Source organism: Schistocerca nitens, chromosome 8, assembly GCF_023898315.1.
Source record: "Schistocerca nitens isolate TAMUIC-IGC-003100 chromosome 8, iqSchNite1.1, whole genome shotgun sequence".
Classification (NCBI taxonomy): Eukaryota; Metazoa; Arthropoda; class Insecta; order Orthoptera; family Acrididae; genus Schistocerca; species Schistocerca nitens.
The window spans coordinates 610,640,678-610,658,079 of record NC_064621.1 but is presented as its reverse complement, the minus strand read 5'-3'; the positions used below and the strand labels follow the sequence as shown (position 1 = coordinate 610,658,079).

Genomic DNA, 17,402 nt, shown 5'->3' with positions numbered 1-17,402 from the left:
TATATATATATATATATAACACACACCATAAATAGGATTTAAACATGATAAATCATGGATTTGTGGGGTCAATTTTATATGGGATGTCATACTTCTTTATTAATAGTGTAAATTGTTGTTGTACATCTGACACATAAAAAAAAAAGAAGTGAACATTTTAATTGAGCTAAGTATCCTAACCCAATAGACAAAGTCCATAGTTTGCCTGGAAAAAAAGAAGTTTCGTGGCAACAAAAGCTGTAAACACATCTAACACTAGTTTAAGATTATACATAATAATATTATGAAAAGGAAAGTTGCTACTCACCATATAGCAGAGATGATGAGTTGCAGATAGGCACAACAAACAACAGAACGACTATCACAAATAAAGCTTTTGGCCATTAACACTTGGACACCCAGAGGGGTCAAAATGACCCTTTTCGGTTTTTAAGTGCTGGAGATGTTTCGAAGAATAATGCAAGCAACATTTACTTTCATGGCATTTATTTACTTGCCATGTACTTTCATTACATTAAAAAAACAGTGCATTTCACCTACTTGATTACCTCATTTTTCCAGTTTTACCTTTGATGCCCAGAAAAAAGCTATCATTTTGTTCACTGTTATGTCATACATTTATCTCATGCATTATGAAGCCTCAGCTACTTTAATCTGTAGTGCAATAATTTACTTTCGTTTATATTACTGCCGCATGAAATGACAACAGTGGAATCGGTCTACCATTGTTCGTCATTCCCTTGTAAGAATCAGTCTTTCAAAGGTGATTGTGAGCTGAAGATGAATCGGAAAGAATATTTACAAGATGAAGAGATTCTTGCAGAGTTACAAAGAGTTACCGTATTTACTCGAATCTAAGCCGCACCTGAAAAATGAGACTCGAAATCAAGGAAAAAATATTTTCCCGAATCTAAGCCGCACCCGAAATTTGAGACTCGAAATTCAAGGGGAGAGAAGAATTATAGGCCGCATCTCCAAATCGAAACGAAGTTGGTCCATTGTAATATGAGAGACAATTTAGGTCGAATAAATGACGATACAGCTACAGTAGTTTGGTTCGAGTTGTAAGTTAGCAGTTAAGCTTTACCAGGTAGCCATTGCTATGCGTCAGGCGCTCCGTCCGTATTTATACGGGTACCCTTCCTTTTCCACATGTTTCGTCTGGTTTGAATTGATAGCTTATTTTTCTTTGATCTGATAAGCGCAATTTTCTTTGTTTACGTCACTCTAAGCTGAAAATGCGTTACTGTACTGTGTCATGCATTGTTTGTCGCATTCTGATTGTGCGTGTTTACGGCCTGTCGCAGCTCGCGGTATGGCTTGCTTTTGTGCGCGCTACCGCCGATCTCATTAGCGAAACAATGGCAAGAAACTGCTATTAGTTGTTACTTACACTGCTGCTTTCTTTGATAATGATCAACAAGCACCAAATAATAGACTGCGTATGATAGAAGATGTTCTGAACGAGAGTTTAGCGAAAATTTTTCTCTGTTTGAAAATCTTTGCAGGCGCCTCTTTAGTACATTACATTCTACACAGAAATTAAAGTCATCTTAGATTTAAAAATCTAGTCAATTGCTGTGCTTCATTTCTGACTGTATCACTATTAAACATAAGAATAATACGAATATAAACATGACATGATATGTATATTCTTCCGCGTTTGCTGTTGTTTCACTCTAGTTTCGTAGTTTATTAGGCAGACCGGATTTAAATGAGGTAGCAGCAAACATGAAACAATGCATGGCAAAATATTTATATGCGTATTATTCTTATGGTGACGAGAATACTGCATGTGATTCACAGATAGGAAAAAATTCAGAACGTAGAGTTAGCCATATTGACAAACATCCCAAACAGTCTTGCCAGTCGGATTTTCGTAGTACATTCAAAATAGCTCGTCTTCCACCTTTTTTTTAAATTTATTTACTGACGCAGAGGTTTTGGCGCCAGTATTTATCTTTGTGCCTACAAAGCATGTCTGTGTAGCGCTACATATTTTCGACGGCAGAAGTAAGTTGTGGCGGCACCCACCAACTTTTTTCAGAATTTCCGCTGGCTTTGCACTCGATTCTAAGCCGCAGGTGGTTTTTTGGATTACAAAAACCGGAAAAAAAGTGCGGCTTAGATTCGAGTAAATACGGTATGGAGTGTGAATCAAATGGTGGCAAACTTTTTTCTGATGATTCAGAGTAAGAGTTTTTACTGTAGACATTCAGAGAAGATGAATCATCTAATACTAATTATTCTGATTCTTCAGATACAGATAATGGAAGTTTACAGTCTAGTAAGTATATTATTATTATTATTATTATTATTACTGCTGCTAATTTATAATCATCATATTCTTATCTACATATAATGTTACTGCACTTCATTTAGATTTTATGGTGGCTTTCTTACATTTGTTCTATTATTCGTGTTCTATAGATTGAGAAGAATCATGTAACAGAAGAGGAGATAATCCTGATCCTTGGAGTGTACAACACACTGCTTCTTCATCGTCTGATGAAAGACATAAAGAAGTTGCTCCTGATGGAACAGTTTGGATAGAAGTAGTGCCTAATTCACAAGGTGGGCATCTTCCTAATCACAATATTTTGAGAGAATCTCCTGGATCTACACCACATGCAAAAAGAAATGTAAGTGATAAACTTGTAGCATGTGCTTGGCACATGTCATAGACAACTATACAATCAAACTTATCTTGAAATGTACTGTAACAGAGGCACACGAGTACTAGGAAATGGCAACTGGTCAATGACCACGGAAGAACTAGAAGCATTTATTGCAATTATTTATGCTTGTGGTGTGAGTGGTGGCTAAAGTACAGACCTTCACATTTTATGGCCAGATTCCTGGGGCCTGCCATTTTGTATGGAAACCATGAGTAGAAATAGATTCTGTGAGATTCCTGAGGTTCAACGAGAAGTCTACACGCTCTGTACAATTACAGAATAATGAGTTTGCATTGGTTTTTGCTGTCTGTAACAAATTCTTAGAAAACTGTACAATGTGTTACAAACCTGGAAGTGACATAACAATAGACAACCAACTCTTCCCAAGTAAAACTAGATGCCCATTCACACAATTCATGGCTTCAAAGCCTGACAAGCATGGGCAAAAATACTGGTTAGCTGTAGATGTTGAAAGCAAGTATACACTCAATGGTTTCCCTTATCTTGGTAAGGATACTACACAATTCCAAGATGAAAGGGTTTCAGATTATGTAATGATGCGTCTTATGGAACCATTTCTGGGCAGAGGCAGAAATGTCACTACAGACAATTACTTCACTTTACTCAAACTAGCCAAAAAATTGAAAAACAAATCAGCTTCCATTGTAGCAGCACTAAATAGAGCAAGAACAGAAATACCACATGCTTTGAAGTTGTTGAAGAGACTTCTGTACTCCACAAAAGTTTTAAAACATGATACTTCCTTGACAGTCTATCAAGGAAAGAAAGCAAAAAAGTGTGCTAGTAATGTCTTCCCTTCATTATAGTGTGACCATAAATACGAATGAGAAAAAACTTCACAAACTGTATGTTATTACAACAAAATAAAATATGGGGTTGACGTAAGCAGACAAAATGGCGAGGCAGTATTCAGTCAACACTCCCTCAAGAAGATGGCCAGTGCACTCCTTCTATAATATCCTTGAGCTAGCAGGAATAAATGCTTATGTAGTATTTAGAGCTGTTACTGGGAAGAAGATCAAAATAAAATACTTTATTCAGCAGCTTGCAGATGAAATATCTCCTGAGTATGTGAAGAGTTGCTTTCTTTGTATGACCACAGACAAGCATGAAAAGAATTAAAATGAAGATGAAATGCTACAGAACTGCTGTAAATGTCAAGTTCTCGAATTCTGCAAAATGCAATAAAACTATTTCCAAGTGCAGTGTTTGTAAGATGATGGTTTGTGGAAAACTTACAAAGGAAACTGAAAACAAATGTGTCAATTGTGTAAAACAATGAAGTAGCTGAAATTTCTATATGCATGAAAAGTTCAATTTTTTATGAATTAAGAACCAAGAAAAGCTTGTTTGGGTGTTACCAGGTTCAGTGAAATTTGTTTATATGTCAATAAATAATATAATTTGTGTCTGCTCTTTTTATTCACAACTCTGTATGGCTATAAATCTTGTAAACATTAATAAAATATAATAAATGCTTAAAATTATGAAACACACACACACACACACACACTCCTATGTGTGCACGTGTTGGGGACTCGGCATCTCCGTTACATGGTGAGTAGCAACTTTCCCTTTTCATAAGATCGTCACATTCAATCCCAGATTTTCCATTGTTTGATTTTTGCCTGGCAACTGTATAATAGTTGATGATAAAGAAAGGATAGATTGCTTTTCACCACATAGAGGAAGCACTGAGTTACATACAAGCACAATGTAAAAGAATACTTCCTCAGAAGTAGAACTGTCACATGTTGCACAACAACAACAACAACAACAAGCACCTAACACACACAAGGCTACTGACTTTGGGCACCAAGACCCGACTGACTGCATTTGGCATGAGCAAGAGTGAGATAAAGGAAAGGCGGTGGCGGTAAAATATCAGACAGATACGGACAGTTTGTGGCATCATGTAAAATAATTCAAGATTTTGTGTATAGATTTTTTTCCTGCATGGTTCCTTTTGTTTTGATTCAGGTGCTAAACAATTACCAGAAATAACCACCTCAAGAGAGAGGCCAATGTGTGGTGTGGTACATGGAAAAAAAATCACCCATGGCTGTCCAAAGAAATTACCAATGTGAATTTCAAAGGGAGCCACCAGACATTTACAATGAGTACGAATGGCATTACAAGTTCCTAGCCACTGGGAGTGTTAACAGTCAGTCAGATCCTGGCAGAAAACACATATCTGATGAAGTGGTAGAGATTAGAGAGACCTTCAAAAGAAGCCCATCAAAGACTGTTGAGCACCATGATAGTTCAACATCCCTTACTCAACAGTTCAAAAGATGCTTCATGGATAACTTTCTCTGAACATTTATGAAGTTCAAATTGTGCAAACACTGAAGGAGAATGACTTGCTGCTTGCCATGATTTTGCTATTGAGACCTTGGACTGGATTCGGTAAAGTGCCAACTAGTTACGAAATAACATTTTCTTCGACGACGCAACCTTCCACATATGTGGAAAATTTAATTGCGACAACATTTGCATCTGGGATTCAGGAAACCCTCACACTTCTCAGGAAAATGCCAGAGAAACTGAGAAGGTGAATGTGTGGCATGTGCTGTTGAAAAATAGCATAGTTGAACCATTTTTCTCCATCAAGCAAATGGTAGTACGAAATGTTTATCTGGACATGCCTGAGCAATTTTCTGTCCCTTAGCTTCTTCCCTTTCATCCAAATGTGATCTTCCAGCAGGATGGTGCACCACAACCCTGGAGTTTACATGTTTGTGACTTTCTGAACTGAATATTTCCACAGTGATGGATAGGACACAATGCACCGCTACCCTCACGAGACTTAACCTTTCCGTATTTTTTCGTACAGGGTTATGTGAAAGTGATTATGTATGCCTCACCTATATGTGATCTTGACAATCTCCACACAAGAACTGCAGATGCAATAGGATCCGCATCATCCCACATACACTTGTGCATACACGAGTTGAGATTACAAGTATCGTCTAGACATTATAACGGTTACGAAAGGAGCCCGTGCAAAAGTGTATTACTTTTGTACAGAACTTTGAGTTACTTTACATGATGCCACAAATGACAAGTACCTACGAGTCACTGTACCTCTTTTTAATCACATTTTAAAAATCTTAAAACTTTTTTGTGGACACATTGCACTGCAATTGATAAGCTTGGACTCTGCAATTCGACAAAACACACACAAATTCCCCTTCTCTCTTCTGCAATACAGAAATAATGAGAGTATTTATTTTTTTCCTTCTCTTTCTATTAATGGTAAGTAAACAACGTAAACAGACTGTTACCCAAATGAAGGTTTCTAATCGTAAATGTAACACACAGCAAAACCTTGCACATATTTTCAAACAAACAGTTTCAATTATCTTTTGTGATGTTTCATGTCACTGAAACACGCATTGTTTCAAATTTTGTGTACGACAATTAAAAACGGTCATGCAAAAAACGGCGTAAAATTGAGTATTTTATCTTTCTCTAAATTCCTTTTAAACTGCTGGCTGGTGATCCTATTCCTCAGACCAGGCATCAAAGATCAATGAATTATTTCCTTTGCTTTCTTTTGAACTGTTTCTTTGTCTGTGTTGTTCACATCTTCAGTCTGAAGAATGGTTTGATGCAGCTCTCCATGGTTGTCTTTCTTTACAAGTGTCTTTGTCTTTGCATAACTACTGCAGACAACATCCATGTGAACCTGCTTATGTGTTTGAACCTGAGTGTGTGTCTACAATTTTTATCCCCCCCCCCCCCAATCTTTCCTCCATTACCACATTGACAATTCCTCGATGCCTCAGGACGTGCCCAATCAACCGAGCCACTTTTTTTTTTTTTAGTCAATCTGAGTCATATATTTCTTGTCTTACCAATTTGATTCATTATCTTTTAATTAGTTAACCAATCTACCAACTTAACCTTCAGTATTCTTCTGTAACACCACATGTCAGAAGGTTTTATTCTCTTCTGGTCTGAACTGTTTGTCTTCCATGTGTCACTGCCATACAAGGCTACACTCCAGACAAATGTTCCAGAAAATACTCCCTAACACTCAAATTTATATTCGATGTTAATAAATTTATCCTTTTCAGAAACACTTGTCTTGCCATCGCCAGTACACATTTTATATCCCCTTTACTTCGACCACTGTCAATTATTTCACTGCCTTCTCCTCCTGCAGGGTGAGGATGTTAAAAAGGGTATTAAATGGAGTCAAATTTTTCGGTAAACATATATGGCAAAAAAAGAATTGTTTTAATTTTTATAATCCCCTACCAAAAAGGTAGGGCCCAGTGAGCAAGCCAACCATCAAAATAATTGTAAATATTGACCCAAAATTGGATGGTTCTTGACCTAAACATTTCAAAGCCTTTACATAGGCTATCATTCTGATAGCCTACATAGCCGAGCTCAATTTTTTTAGGGTCTGTTGTATATGAACTGGTCCTTCCATATACAACAGACCCTAAAAAAATTGAGCTCAGCTATGTATGCTATCAGAATGATGTCATCCATTGGAGATTTAACCACTATGAAGTCCGCATACTATGGGTATTTTCACTCCGTTATGTGTTATGGAATTGCTTCTGGGGAAATTTAGGTTTGGCAAAGAGAATTTTTGTGGCCCAGAAAAGGGCTATTAGAATTATGTGCAGAGTACCCCCTAGGACATCATGCCGTAACCTTTTCAAAAAGCTGCAAATAATGACCACTGTATCCCAGTACATATATTTGCTAATGTGTTTTGTAATTAAGAACCCTGCACAATTTCCATCAAATAAGAACTATCACAAATATAATACAAGAGGGAAAGAAAATCCTCATTGTGAAATTAAGAACCTGACAGTTGTTCAGAGAGGTGTCAAATGGTCAGGGACAAAAATTTTTAACCGTCTCCCTGACCAGATAAAATGTTTAAGAGAAAATGTATCTCTTTTTAAAGCAAAACTAAAGGAATATTTGTTAAATATGTCTGTTTATACATTAGAAGAAGAGTTTTATGATGCAAAAAGGGAAACAGATTTTAGATAGAATTATCTATCTTGTTAACAAAGAAATGTGCTTGCAATTTTTCTCCAAATTAAAACAGGAAATTTTGTATTAACACTCAAAGAAATCTGCTATTACATGTACAATATCTGTTTTTCTTCTAAACTTTGTATTAACTATATGCAGTTATGTAGAACATTTTTTATATATTTAATGAAGACTGTTTTGTATCTTTTTGTATGTTTGACTCGTTCCACATGCACGTGCAACTATTGATCGCATGAGCACACGGTATGTTGTGTACGAGCTGGCAACTCCGCTGCCCACCACTTGCCATCTGTCAATCATAAAGTGATTTTTACTGGAGTATATATTTTATCTACTTTCATCCCCGAAGCATTCCAAAAAGTTAAATGAATGAACTTGAAAACAAAAGCAAATAACTTATTTTCTTCCTAAAAGAGCCAAAACGGCAAGAAAGGTGACCAACTTCTGTAACTGCAGTTTATTTTCTATACAAGTTGTATATAACCTTCCGCTCCCTGTGATTTTATCCCTGATACCTTCAGAATATCAAAGAGAATATTCCAGTCAACATTGTCAAAAGCTTTCTCTAAACCCACAGAAGCTATAAAAATAAGTTTGCCTTTCTTTAGCCTATCTTCTTGGTAAGTTGCAAGTTCAATATTATCCCACAAGTTCCTATATTTCTCTGGAACCCAAATTGGTTTTACCCGTGATTGACTTCCATCAATTTTTCCATTCTTCTATATATATTTTCTAACCCGTGGTTGACTTCCATCAATTTTTCCATTCTTCTATATATATATTCTAATCTCTTTCTGTCCATACAGCAATATGGAAGGCATTTACCCAGATGTCTTGACACATATCATATTATCCTGTATTAATTTTTGCAACCATGACTAATTAGTTCAGTAATATTAGCATCTGTCAGGTGAATAATTAAATGAAATAGAACCTTCAGACTGCTTTTCTACTCGAGACACTAAGTTTCGCTTGTATGCTCTTAGGACCTTCACTGTCTTGCATTTAAGAGTCATCATCATCATCATCGTCATCGTCATTTTCACTTCAAGCATTAGGCCTTTTTTGTTGTAACTGTTACTGTACCCACTGCTTCCTCAGTCTTCCTTAACTTCTACTCCCAAGTTGCTTACATCATCTTATCTGGAGAGGTAATATCTCTCCACTCATTTTTTCGAGACATCCATTCCTGTTTCTCCTATTTTCTTATATTTCGCCGAGGATATTAAATATATTCAGTTATTTCCGAATTTCCAAATTCTGTAGGCTCTTCGGCATCCCTTTACTGCTCTTAGCAACCTTATCTTTGTTGTGTGTATGCGACTTTCTTGACACCTGCTTATTACCCATGATTCACTTCCATAAACAACTCTGGAACTGTCATTGTCTTATAAAATTTTAATCTTGTTTCTTTCCCCATTTTATTTTGTAGGGACCTGATTAATGTTCCACATATATTCCCAAACTTTACTAATTTCTTTTCTATGTCTTTGTCATACTCATATGCAACATCACAACGTAAGTTGGTAAATATGGATCTGTTCTATTATTGACCACAATTTTTGTCCGCACATGATGTTTGCCTTTAAAGGCCGTTGACTTTGTCTTCTTTTCTCAAATCGTCAAATGGTACTTTTTACAAACCTTATGTAATAAATATATTCTCCTTCATAGTTCACACTTATTCTTTGACAGCAGTGTGATGATGTCTGCATATAAAAGGCAATACAAGAGGGAATTTATGCTATTCTTCAGTTACTCCAGTGAGAATTTCCTTCCATTTCTGAACTGCGTTTTCTAAATAAATGTTAAAAAGTGTGGGTGAAATGCTGCACTGTTGTCAAACAACTTTGTTTGTGGTTATAGGCTGTCAGATTAGCATTTATATCTAAAATTAAGCAATGTGTCTGTACTGACTTTTTAAAACATTCATTAGGTAATGATCAAAGCAGACGAAATGAATTAAAATTTGTGCTGCGGCTGGGACTCGAACCCGGGTCCTCTTGCCTGCTGAGCAGAAATGCTAACCATTACACCACTGCAGTATGATGGTCAACATTGCTGCATGAACTACTTAAGCTGAGTGCCCTCCCCAACACAAACTTCAATTCATTTTTCCCTTAGATATTGTCACTACTGCCAGGGCTCACCGATATTGGCAAGCAGCAACAAGTACACTGCATATTGTCATATTACAAAGGTATAAATTCGAATTCCGTCAAACACAGCACATTAGTTACCGAATCCTTGAAATCGAGATTTTGATGCGCTTTTGTAAGTCAATGACAGCTCATGTCATGTGATCTTGCAAGCCAATTAAAGCAGATATTCAGAGCATAGAACTCGTGATGTAGTCAGTCAACAGCAACAACACTGTTCAGTAGCACGAATACACAAGTATGAAAAGTTAATGGTTTAAATTAATATACAAGTGTGGCTACAAAGAAAGTGCGCTTTCAGATATAATACTGGTCTCGAACATCAATTAGCCAACAAAAGAGCTAAGCTTTTTCATGTATAAATTGATATTTTTTTTTACGTGTTTTACACTTTCAAGATACATCACACAAATTTACCAGTAAAATTTCAAGTTTTAAACGGAGTCAAATGCTCTTTGATTTAAGAAATTCATCACACATTTTCTTAGGCAACATAATTCATCTTGCGTAAAAGGAAATTTACATTGAAAGTGACGCTTTTTAAACCACCATTCGCAATATTTTCCCGCGAGCTATTAGAAACAGGTTTGTTTCAGCAGTTGCCATTCATAGCCAGAAAACAGTTGTTCTTACCCCTACGCAGCTACAATGACATAGGAAGCCTGTATATACGTACCTTTAAAGCAGTAAGAGAACTTACTTAACGTAATAAAAGAAACAGGACATCAGATGATACTCCAAGAGCATTGGAATTTCGTAAACCATACTAAAATACCCCATTCTGTTTAAAGCGTACATTCATATGTCCAGGTTCACAGTGAAGTTGGCCCCAACCTGATATTAAGCTTTTCAGTGCGGTTTTCAGGATGTAAATTTTCTTGGAGTACCTATGATGCATTATCTCGTGTTTGGTTCTTTATTATCAATAATGCCATATGTGCCAGAAAATGAAAACGTGCGCTTTAAATCCCGCAAACAGTTGAAACTAGCCAATAGTCTGGAACGAAACACTTCGTTTCAAATAAATTGACTGCCTCAGCGGAAAATATCAATAACAGCCAAATTTCTTTAGCAAACCGACAAACTTCACCATTCTGCAAAGTGATTAATGCTTGAAAACCTTGAAATAAAATAAAAACCAAAAAACTGAAACGAATAATGTATTTTAGCCTTCCATAATTATGTGAATCTAATTTAATTCAACTGATGGCTCCCGGCCACAGAAATCCATTTTAGTTTTATTTGACAAGAGAGCTGTAAGCAAAGAGGAAACAGCAAAATCACTGAATGTAAACATTGCGGGCCAGAAAATTTTTTCGGGTAGCAGCTGACTGCTTGCTTCAGCCAATATACCCAACAGCCACACTTCAAGCAGCCAGAACTGGGAGAATGTACTGTTCATACGCGACTCAACTGTGCAGGAGCATGGGCCCACTGTCATCTGCTCTAACGATGCTAACCTAAACAATTGTGACGTTACGCTCATCGCAAGCAGTTTGCTGTTATGAAGTATTGCATAGTCTTTTGTCCTAATGCCTTTAACGCATTTTGGTGTTGGCAGACGTTTGCGTGTGCAGTTTGTTCATTGTTAATGGTGCATTTCCTTTGCAACTTATGTTTTACTTTATTTTTTTCTCTCGTTTATGTTTTATTGCCGCAATATAATTCTGCGGTAGTGAGACAGAGTAATATTCTTTGTTAGACTATCAGTTGTTAGCAATCAAAATTTAAAAAAAATTAATTGAAAACTAAAACACTGAAAAATTCTGGGAATTCTAAAAAATTCCCGTGTTTTTCCCAGTTTTCTCCCGGATGAAAAAATTCCCAGGTTTTTCCCAGATCTCCCGGGGCGTATACACCCTGAGTATACTTGGATAGTAATGGGGTTGCATCTTTGTGGCTTTCCAACCTGTCCAATTTTCTTTTAATGGTTTACTCCCCAAGGGAGGCAGTCATCCCTATGCCCAAGATCCCTCCCTACCCCTTACTTATAACTGGAGATGACAGAAAAAGGACATGGTAATGACAGGAGAAAGGGATCAATAGGCAGTTTTGGGACACACAGCATCTGTCTCCTCCCCTTCGCCCTGAACATTTAACAGTGCGCTGTTTATTCATTATTAACTCGTGGAATAATTTCTTAGACTTAAAGCAGTATATTAACAAATCGATTACTTTGAGAAACTAACTACACAGAAAGAGGAAAACTGTCAAAATACAAATTTTGCAGGTCACATGTAGAGCAACTAGTGTAAACTCACCAACTAGTGTAAACTCACATTTTAATACACTATTGTGCACCATTTTATAATCCCTTCCTGAAGGAAAGCCTTTATACAGAAACAGAAGTTTTATATCATTTTTTAACTTTCACTACAACCATGTATCAAACCAACAAGCCTGAGTGTCCATGGAAGCTGTGCATGGAGAAAATTTTTTTTTATATAAAGTAAAAAAAAAAAAAAAAAGATCAAACTGAGCAATAAAATGTTAAGAGAGACGAAATAAAATACTTGGATGTGAAAGTAAGGGTATGATGTATATGGCATACTACCTCTTCACTATTCTTTGCATTTTTCCATGCTTCACACTTCTTGAATATCTTATCAATGGCTACTTGGTACTGTATTTGAATAAATAACTGTAGAAGCAGTTATTAGTGCTCTGCATCTACTGAGTTAAGTTTTGAGGAATTACTTTCCCCATTATGGAAATACCATAATTCATTGATGGGCAACAGTTCAATGTAGCATAAATCAAGCAATGCGTTATCACTTACCTACAATGACAACATCTGACTTTTCTGACACAGGCCATGTTGATGTAGAGGTTCCGGGAACTCGCACCTTGTTCCTGAGGTCTTTCAGGTAATTGCATGAAGTATTCTGCTCACATAAGAAGGTATCCAAGGATTTTCTTTGTTCACTTTCAAATTTTACTCTACAAAGTGGAGCTAATCTCATGTCACTTTTGACCTGTAATGAAATATTATGTTCAGATATGAGTCTCTTACATGGATAGCAGCTTTTCTGTTAAAACACATAAGCAAACCGAGTGTATCATATAACACAATGAAATTCCACTACCTTGTTAATGCTAAATTATTATACCATTCCGGTTCTTCTCGTAAATATAATCCTATATCACTGCAAAATACTGTATTTACCAGATTATAAGATAAGGTTTTTTTCTCAAATTCGTCATTCGAAAATGTGGTTGTCTTATATCTGCAAATTACTGTTGAGGTCAACGTTTTTAGAATTTTTAATAGATTAATATAGGGATCATTTTACATTTACAGATGAAGCTTTGGGTATTGGGGTTTCATAGAGACTTATTTTGAATGATCCCAAAGGGAAGGGTGCAGCAAACAATGCTCGTGTTCAAATAGGCTCGAAATTTCCTGAAGCGCTCGATACAGTATCGACCTTGCTTGACCAATCACATGACATTTGACTTGTGGCGCTAACGCAAGGGATACACGAGAAACTACGCACTAGTGGCTACAACAGTCTAGATCTCTGCTTCAAAATTGATGATTTCGTGAAACACTTGAGGAATTAACATTAAATTCTATCAACTTAGAAACTTTTGTTGTATGTGAACAGATCTGTAATAAAAGTTCTCACACATATGGACACCATATACCTACATTTAAGCTGCTTTTCAAGTAAAGGAAACATTCATAGGTGAAAATCTTCTCCTTGAAAAACCTTTACTGGATTCCAAACCCACGTCAGTATTTTATTTGTTTATGAGAAGTTGTAATGATTTGCTGCTTTGCTTGCAAATGAGAACTGATTGGTTTAAAAGAGGGGGGTGGGGGGTGAGGGGTGGGGGTGGGGTGGGGGGGAAGGGACCTAATTGCTTGGTCATCGGTCCTTCGTTCCGAATAAAATAATTCCACAAAGGTGGGAGTAAAATAATCGACACACACAAAACACAGCTGGAAGAAAGGACAAAACTACAAGAATGACAGAAGGCCAACAAACAGTACAATGGACAAAATCGGACAAGAAAACTACAGAGAGAAGCAAGAAACATGTAGAAGAGACCAAAACAAGAGAACAGATTGCCATGGCTGGCTGACCATGAGAATAAAAAGGAGAAGCCAGCCACTCTGCAACACATTAAAACCTCCACCCTAAAAGCACTAGAGTGGAGGACACAGGGGGACAAAGGACATGCGCTAAAACTTAGATCAAATGATAAACCCCATCCTCACGAATAAAATGTGAAACTAAAGCTGCTGTGGAAGCATTGTCACCCAACAACAAAGGTGGGGTGCTCGGAAAGTTAAAAGTCCGCCGCAGAGTGGCTCTAAGCGGGCAGTCCAACAAGAGGAGGACGACCATCATTTGTGAGCCACAGCGACACCACGCGACGGAGGAGATAACCACGTGTTAGCCACGTATGGCCAATGTGGAGCCAGCAGAGGACAACTGATTCCTTGCAAGAGGACCGCATGGAAGACTTCCACACATTCTTAGTCTCCTTAATGACCCCCAGTTTGTTGTGCATACTGTTATGAAATTCCTTCTCCCAAAGCCGGAAAACCCTGCGGTGTAAGACAGAATGCAGGTCAGTTTCGGAGATGCCCATTTCCAGAAGCGGTTTCCGCGTAACCTGTATGGCCAGCCTGTTGACAAGTTCGTTGCCTGGGATTCCGATGTGTCCTGGGGTCCACACAAACACCACGTTCTAGGGCATAGATGGACTCCTGAATGGATGCTACCAAAGGATGGCGAGGGTAGCACTGGTTGATAGCTTGTAGGCTGCTCAAGGTGCCAGTAGACATGAGAAATGACTCCCCAGGGCATGAGCGGATGTGCTCAAGAGCACGAGATACGGCTGCCAGCTCTGCAGTGAAAACAATGCAGCCATATGGCAAGGAGTGCTGTTCAGAATGTCCTCCATGAACATACACAAAGCCTACAGGGCGAACAGCCACCGAGTCATCAGCGTAAACCACTTCATGGCCTCGGTATATGTAAAGAATCAAGAGGAAGTGATAGTGGAGAGCCGCAGGGTTAACAGAGTCCTTAGGGCCATGCGAAAGGTCCAGAAGAATCTGCGGCCTAGGTGTACATCATGGAGGTGTACGTGAATGGACCTCGAGGAGAGGAGGTAACAGGAAAGACTCCATCCAGTTCAGACAGAAGGGACCGGACGTGAACCGCAATCGTAAGCCCTGACCTGGCCAACCGATGCGGGAGATGAACCGCCATGGTTGGGAAAAGGAGGTGGTAATTCGGATGTGCAGGAGAACTACGAACGTGTGCAATGAAACTGGCAAGCAGTTTTGCATACCTAACCTTCAAAAGAGGGACTCCGGTCTCCACCAGAACACTAGTCACCGGACTCATTCTAAAAGCTCCCATCACTAGGTTAACGTCACACTGGTGCACTGAGTTGAGTAAACACAACGCTGAGAGCACCACCGAACTGTAAAGCAGAGACCCATAGTCAAGGCGAAATTGAACAAGGGCTCTGTAGAGCTGCAGCAGCGTAGAGCGATCTGCACCCCAGTCGGTGTTGCTCAGACAGCGGAGGGCATAGAGGTGCTACCAGCACTTCCGCTTATGCAGACGAAAGTGAAGTAGTCAAGTCGATCGGGCATCGGAAACCAGTCCTAAGGATCGATATGTCTCTCCTACAGTGAGTGTATTATCATTAAGGTATAGTTCTGGTTCTAGATGAACAGTACGACGCTGACAGAAGTGCATACACGGCTTTGCGGTCAAAAACTGGAAACTGTGGGCTAGAGCCCATGACTGCGCCTTGTGAATGGTTCCCTGTAGGTGCCACTCACCAACATCAATACTGGAGGAGCAGTATGAAGTGCAGAAGTCATCTGCAAATAGAAAAGGTAAGACCACCGACAGCCCTACAGTTGCTGCTAGACTGTTAATAGCCACTAAAAATAGAGAGAGACTCAATATGGAGCCCTACAGAACGCCAGGCTCCTGAATATGAGGGGAACTATGGGAGGCACTGACTTGGACACGGAAAGTATGGGGCGACAGGAAGTTTTGGATAAAAATCGGAAGCGGGCCCAGGAGACCCCACTTGTACAATGTGGCAAGGATATGATGTCACCAGGTTGTGTCGTATGCTTTGCTTAAGTCAAAAAAGACACCAACCATATGTTGGTGTCTGCAAAATGCAGTTCAGATCGCAGACTTGAGGGACACTAGATTATCAGTGGTAGAGCGACACTGGTGGAAGCTGTCCTGACATGGAGCCAGTAGGCCACACGACTCCAGGACCCAACCCAATTGCTGAACCACACGTTCCAGCAGGTTACAAAGAAAGTTGGTGAGGCTGATGGGCTGGTAGCTATCCACATCAATCGAGTTTTGACCGGGTTTGAGCACTGGAATGATGTTGCTCTCCCACCATTGCGATGGAAAGACGCCATGGCACCAGATCAGGTTGAAGATGACGAGGAGATGTTGCTTGTATTCAGATGAGAGATGTTTAATCATCTGACTGTGGATCCAACCCAGCCCAGGAGCTGTGTCAGAGCAAAGTGCAAGGGCGCTGAGGAGCTCCCACTCTGTAAATGGGGCGTTATAGGGTTCATTGTGGTGTGTAGTGAACGTTAGGACTTTCCATCTGCAATTTGAGGGTGCAAAAGGCTGGGGGATAGTCCTCTGATGCAGATGCTCAAGCACAGTGCTCAGCAAAGTGCTTGGCAATTGCGTTTGCGTCGGTAGATAACACGCCATTGATGTTAATGCCAGGGACACCTGTTGGGGGTCTGGTATTCAAAAAGACATCTTATCTTCGTCCAGACTTGGGAAGGTGATGTATGGCACCCAATGATCGACACATACCTCTCCCAACACTCCTGTTTCCATCGTTTTGTAAGCTGGTGAACACAGGCAAGGAGCTGTGTAAAGGGTCTAGGTAAGGGTGCCACTTATGTCACTGTAGAGCTCTTTAATTGCCTCAGTGACTTCCGGCGACCACCAAGGGACTGTCTTTCACCGGGGCACCCTAAAGAACGAGGTATTGCGTTTTCCACCACAGAAATGGTAGCTGTAGTGACCTGCTCAACGATAACATTGATGGCACCATGTGACGAAGTTTCTGTGGTGACAGCAGAGGTGAAAGCTTCCCAGTCTGCCTTGTTTAAAGCCCATCTGGGTAGGCGTCCGTGGGCATGATGCTGTGGGAGTGACAGGAAGACGGGGAACTGGTCACTACCAAACAGGTCGTCATGTGCTCTCCGGTGGATAGATGGGAGAAGGCCAGGACTGCAAACCGAGAGAGCAATGGCCGAATATGTGCCATGTGCCACATTGAAATGTGTGGGGGCACTTGTATTTAAGAGGCAGAGGTCGAGGTCAAGTTGTGACAGTAAATTTTCAACCTCCCTACCTCGGCCAGTAAGCATGGCGCCAACCCACAAGGGGTTATGTGCGTTAAAAGCTCCCAGAAGTAGGACAGGTTTAGGGAGTTGATCAATCAGTGCAACCAATACGTTTATGAGTACTGCACCATCTGGAGG

At 39.3% G+C, this 17,402-nt stretch overlaps 1 protein-coding gene across 1 annotated transcript in view; it reads right to left on the bottom strand.

Annotated features, from left to right (window-relative positions):
* The window catches only part of LOC126198998 (chromatin assembly factor 1 subunit A-like), a 97,564-nt gene that overhangs the window by 44,894 nt on the left and 35,268 nt on the right, over positions 1-17,402 (bottom strand). Inside the window, exon 7 of the mRNA XM_049935674.1 lies at positions 12,666-12,861. Coding sequence (XP_049791631.1) covers positions 12,666-12,861 — 196 coding nt within the window. The remainder of the gene's footprint in view (positions 1-12,665; positions 12,862-17,402) is intronic.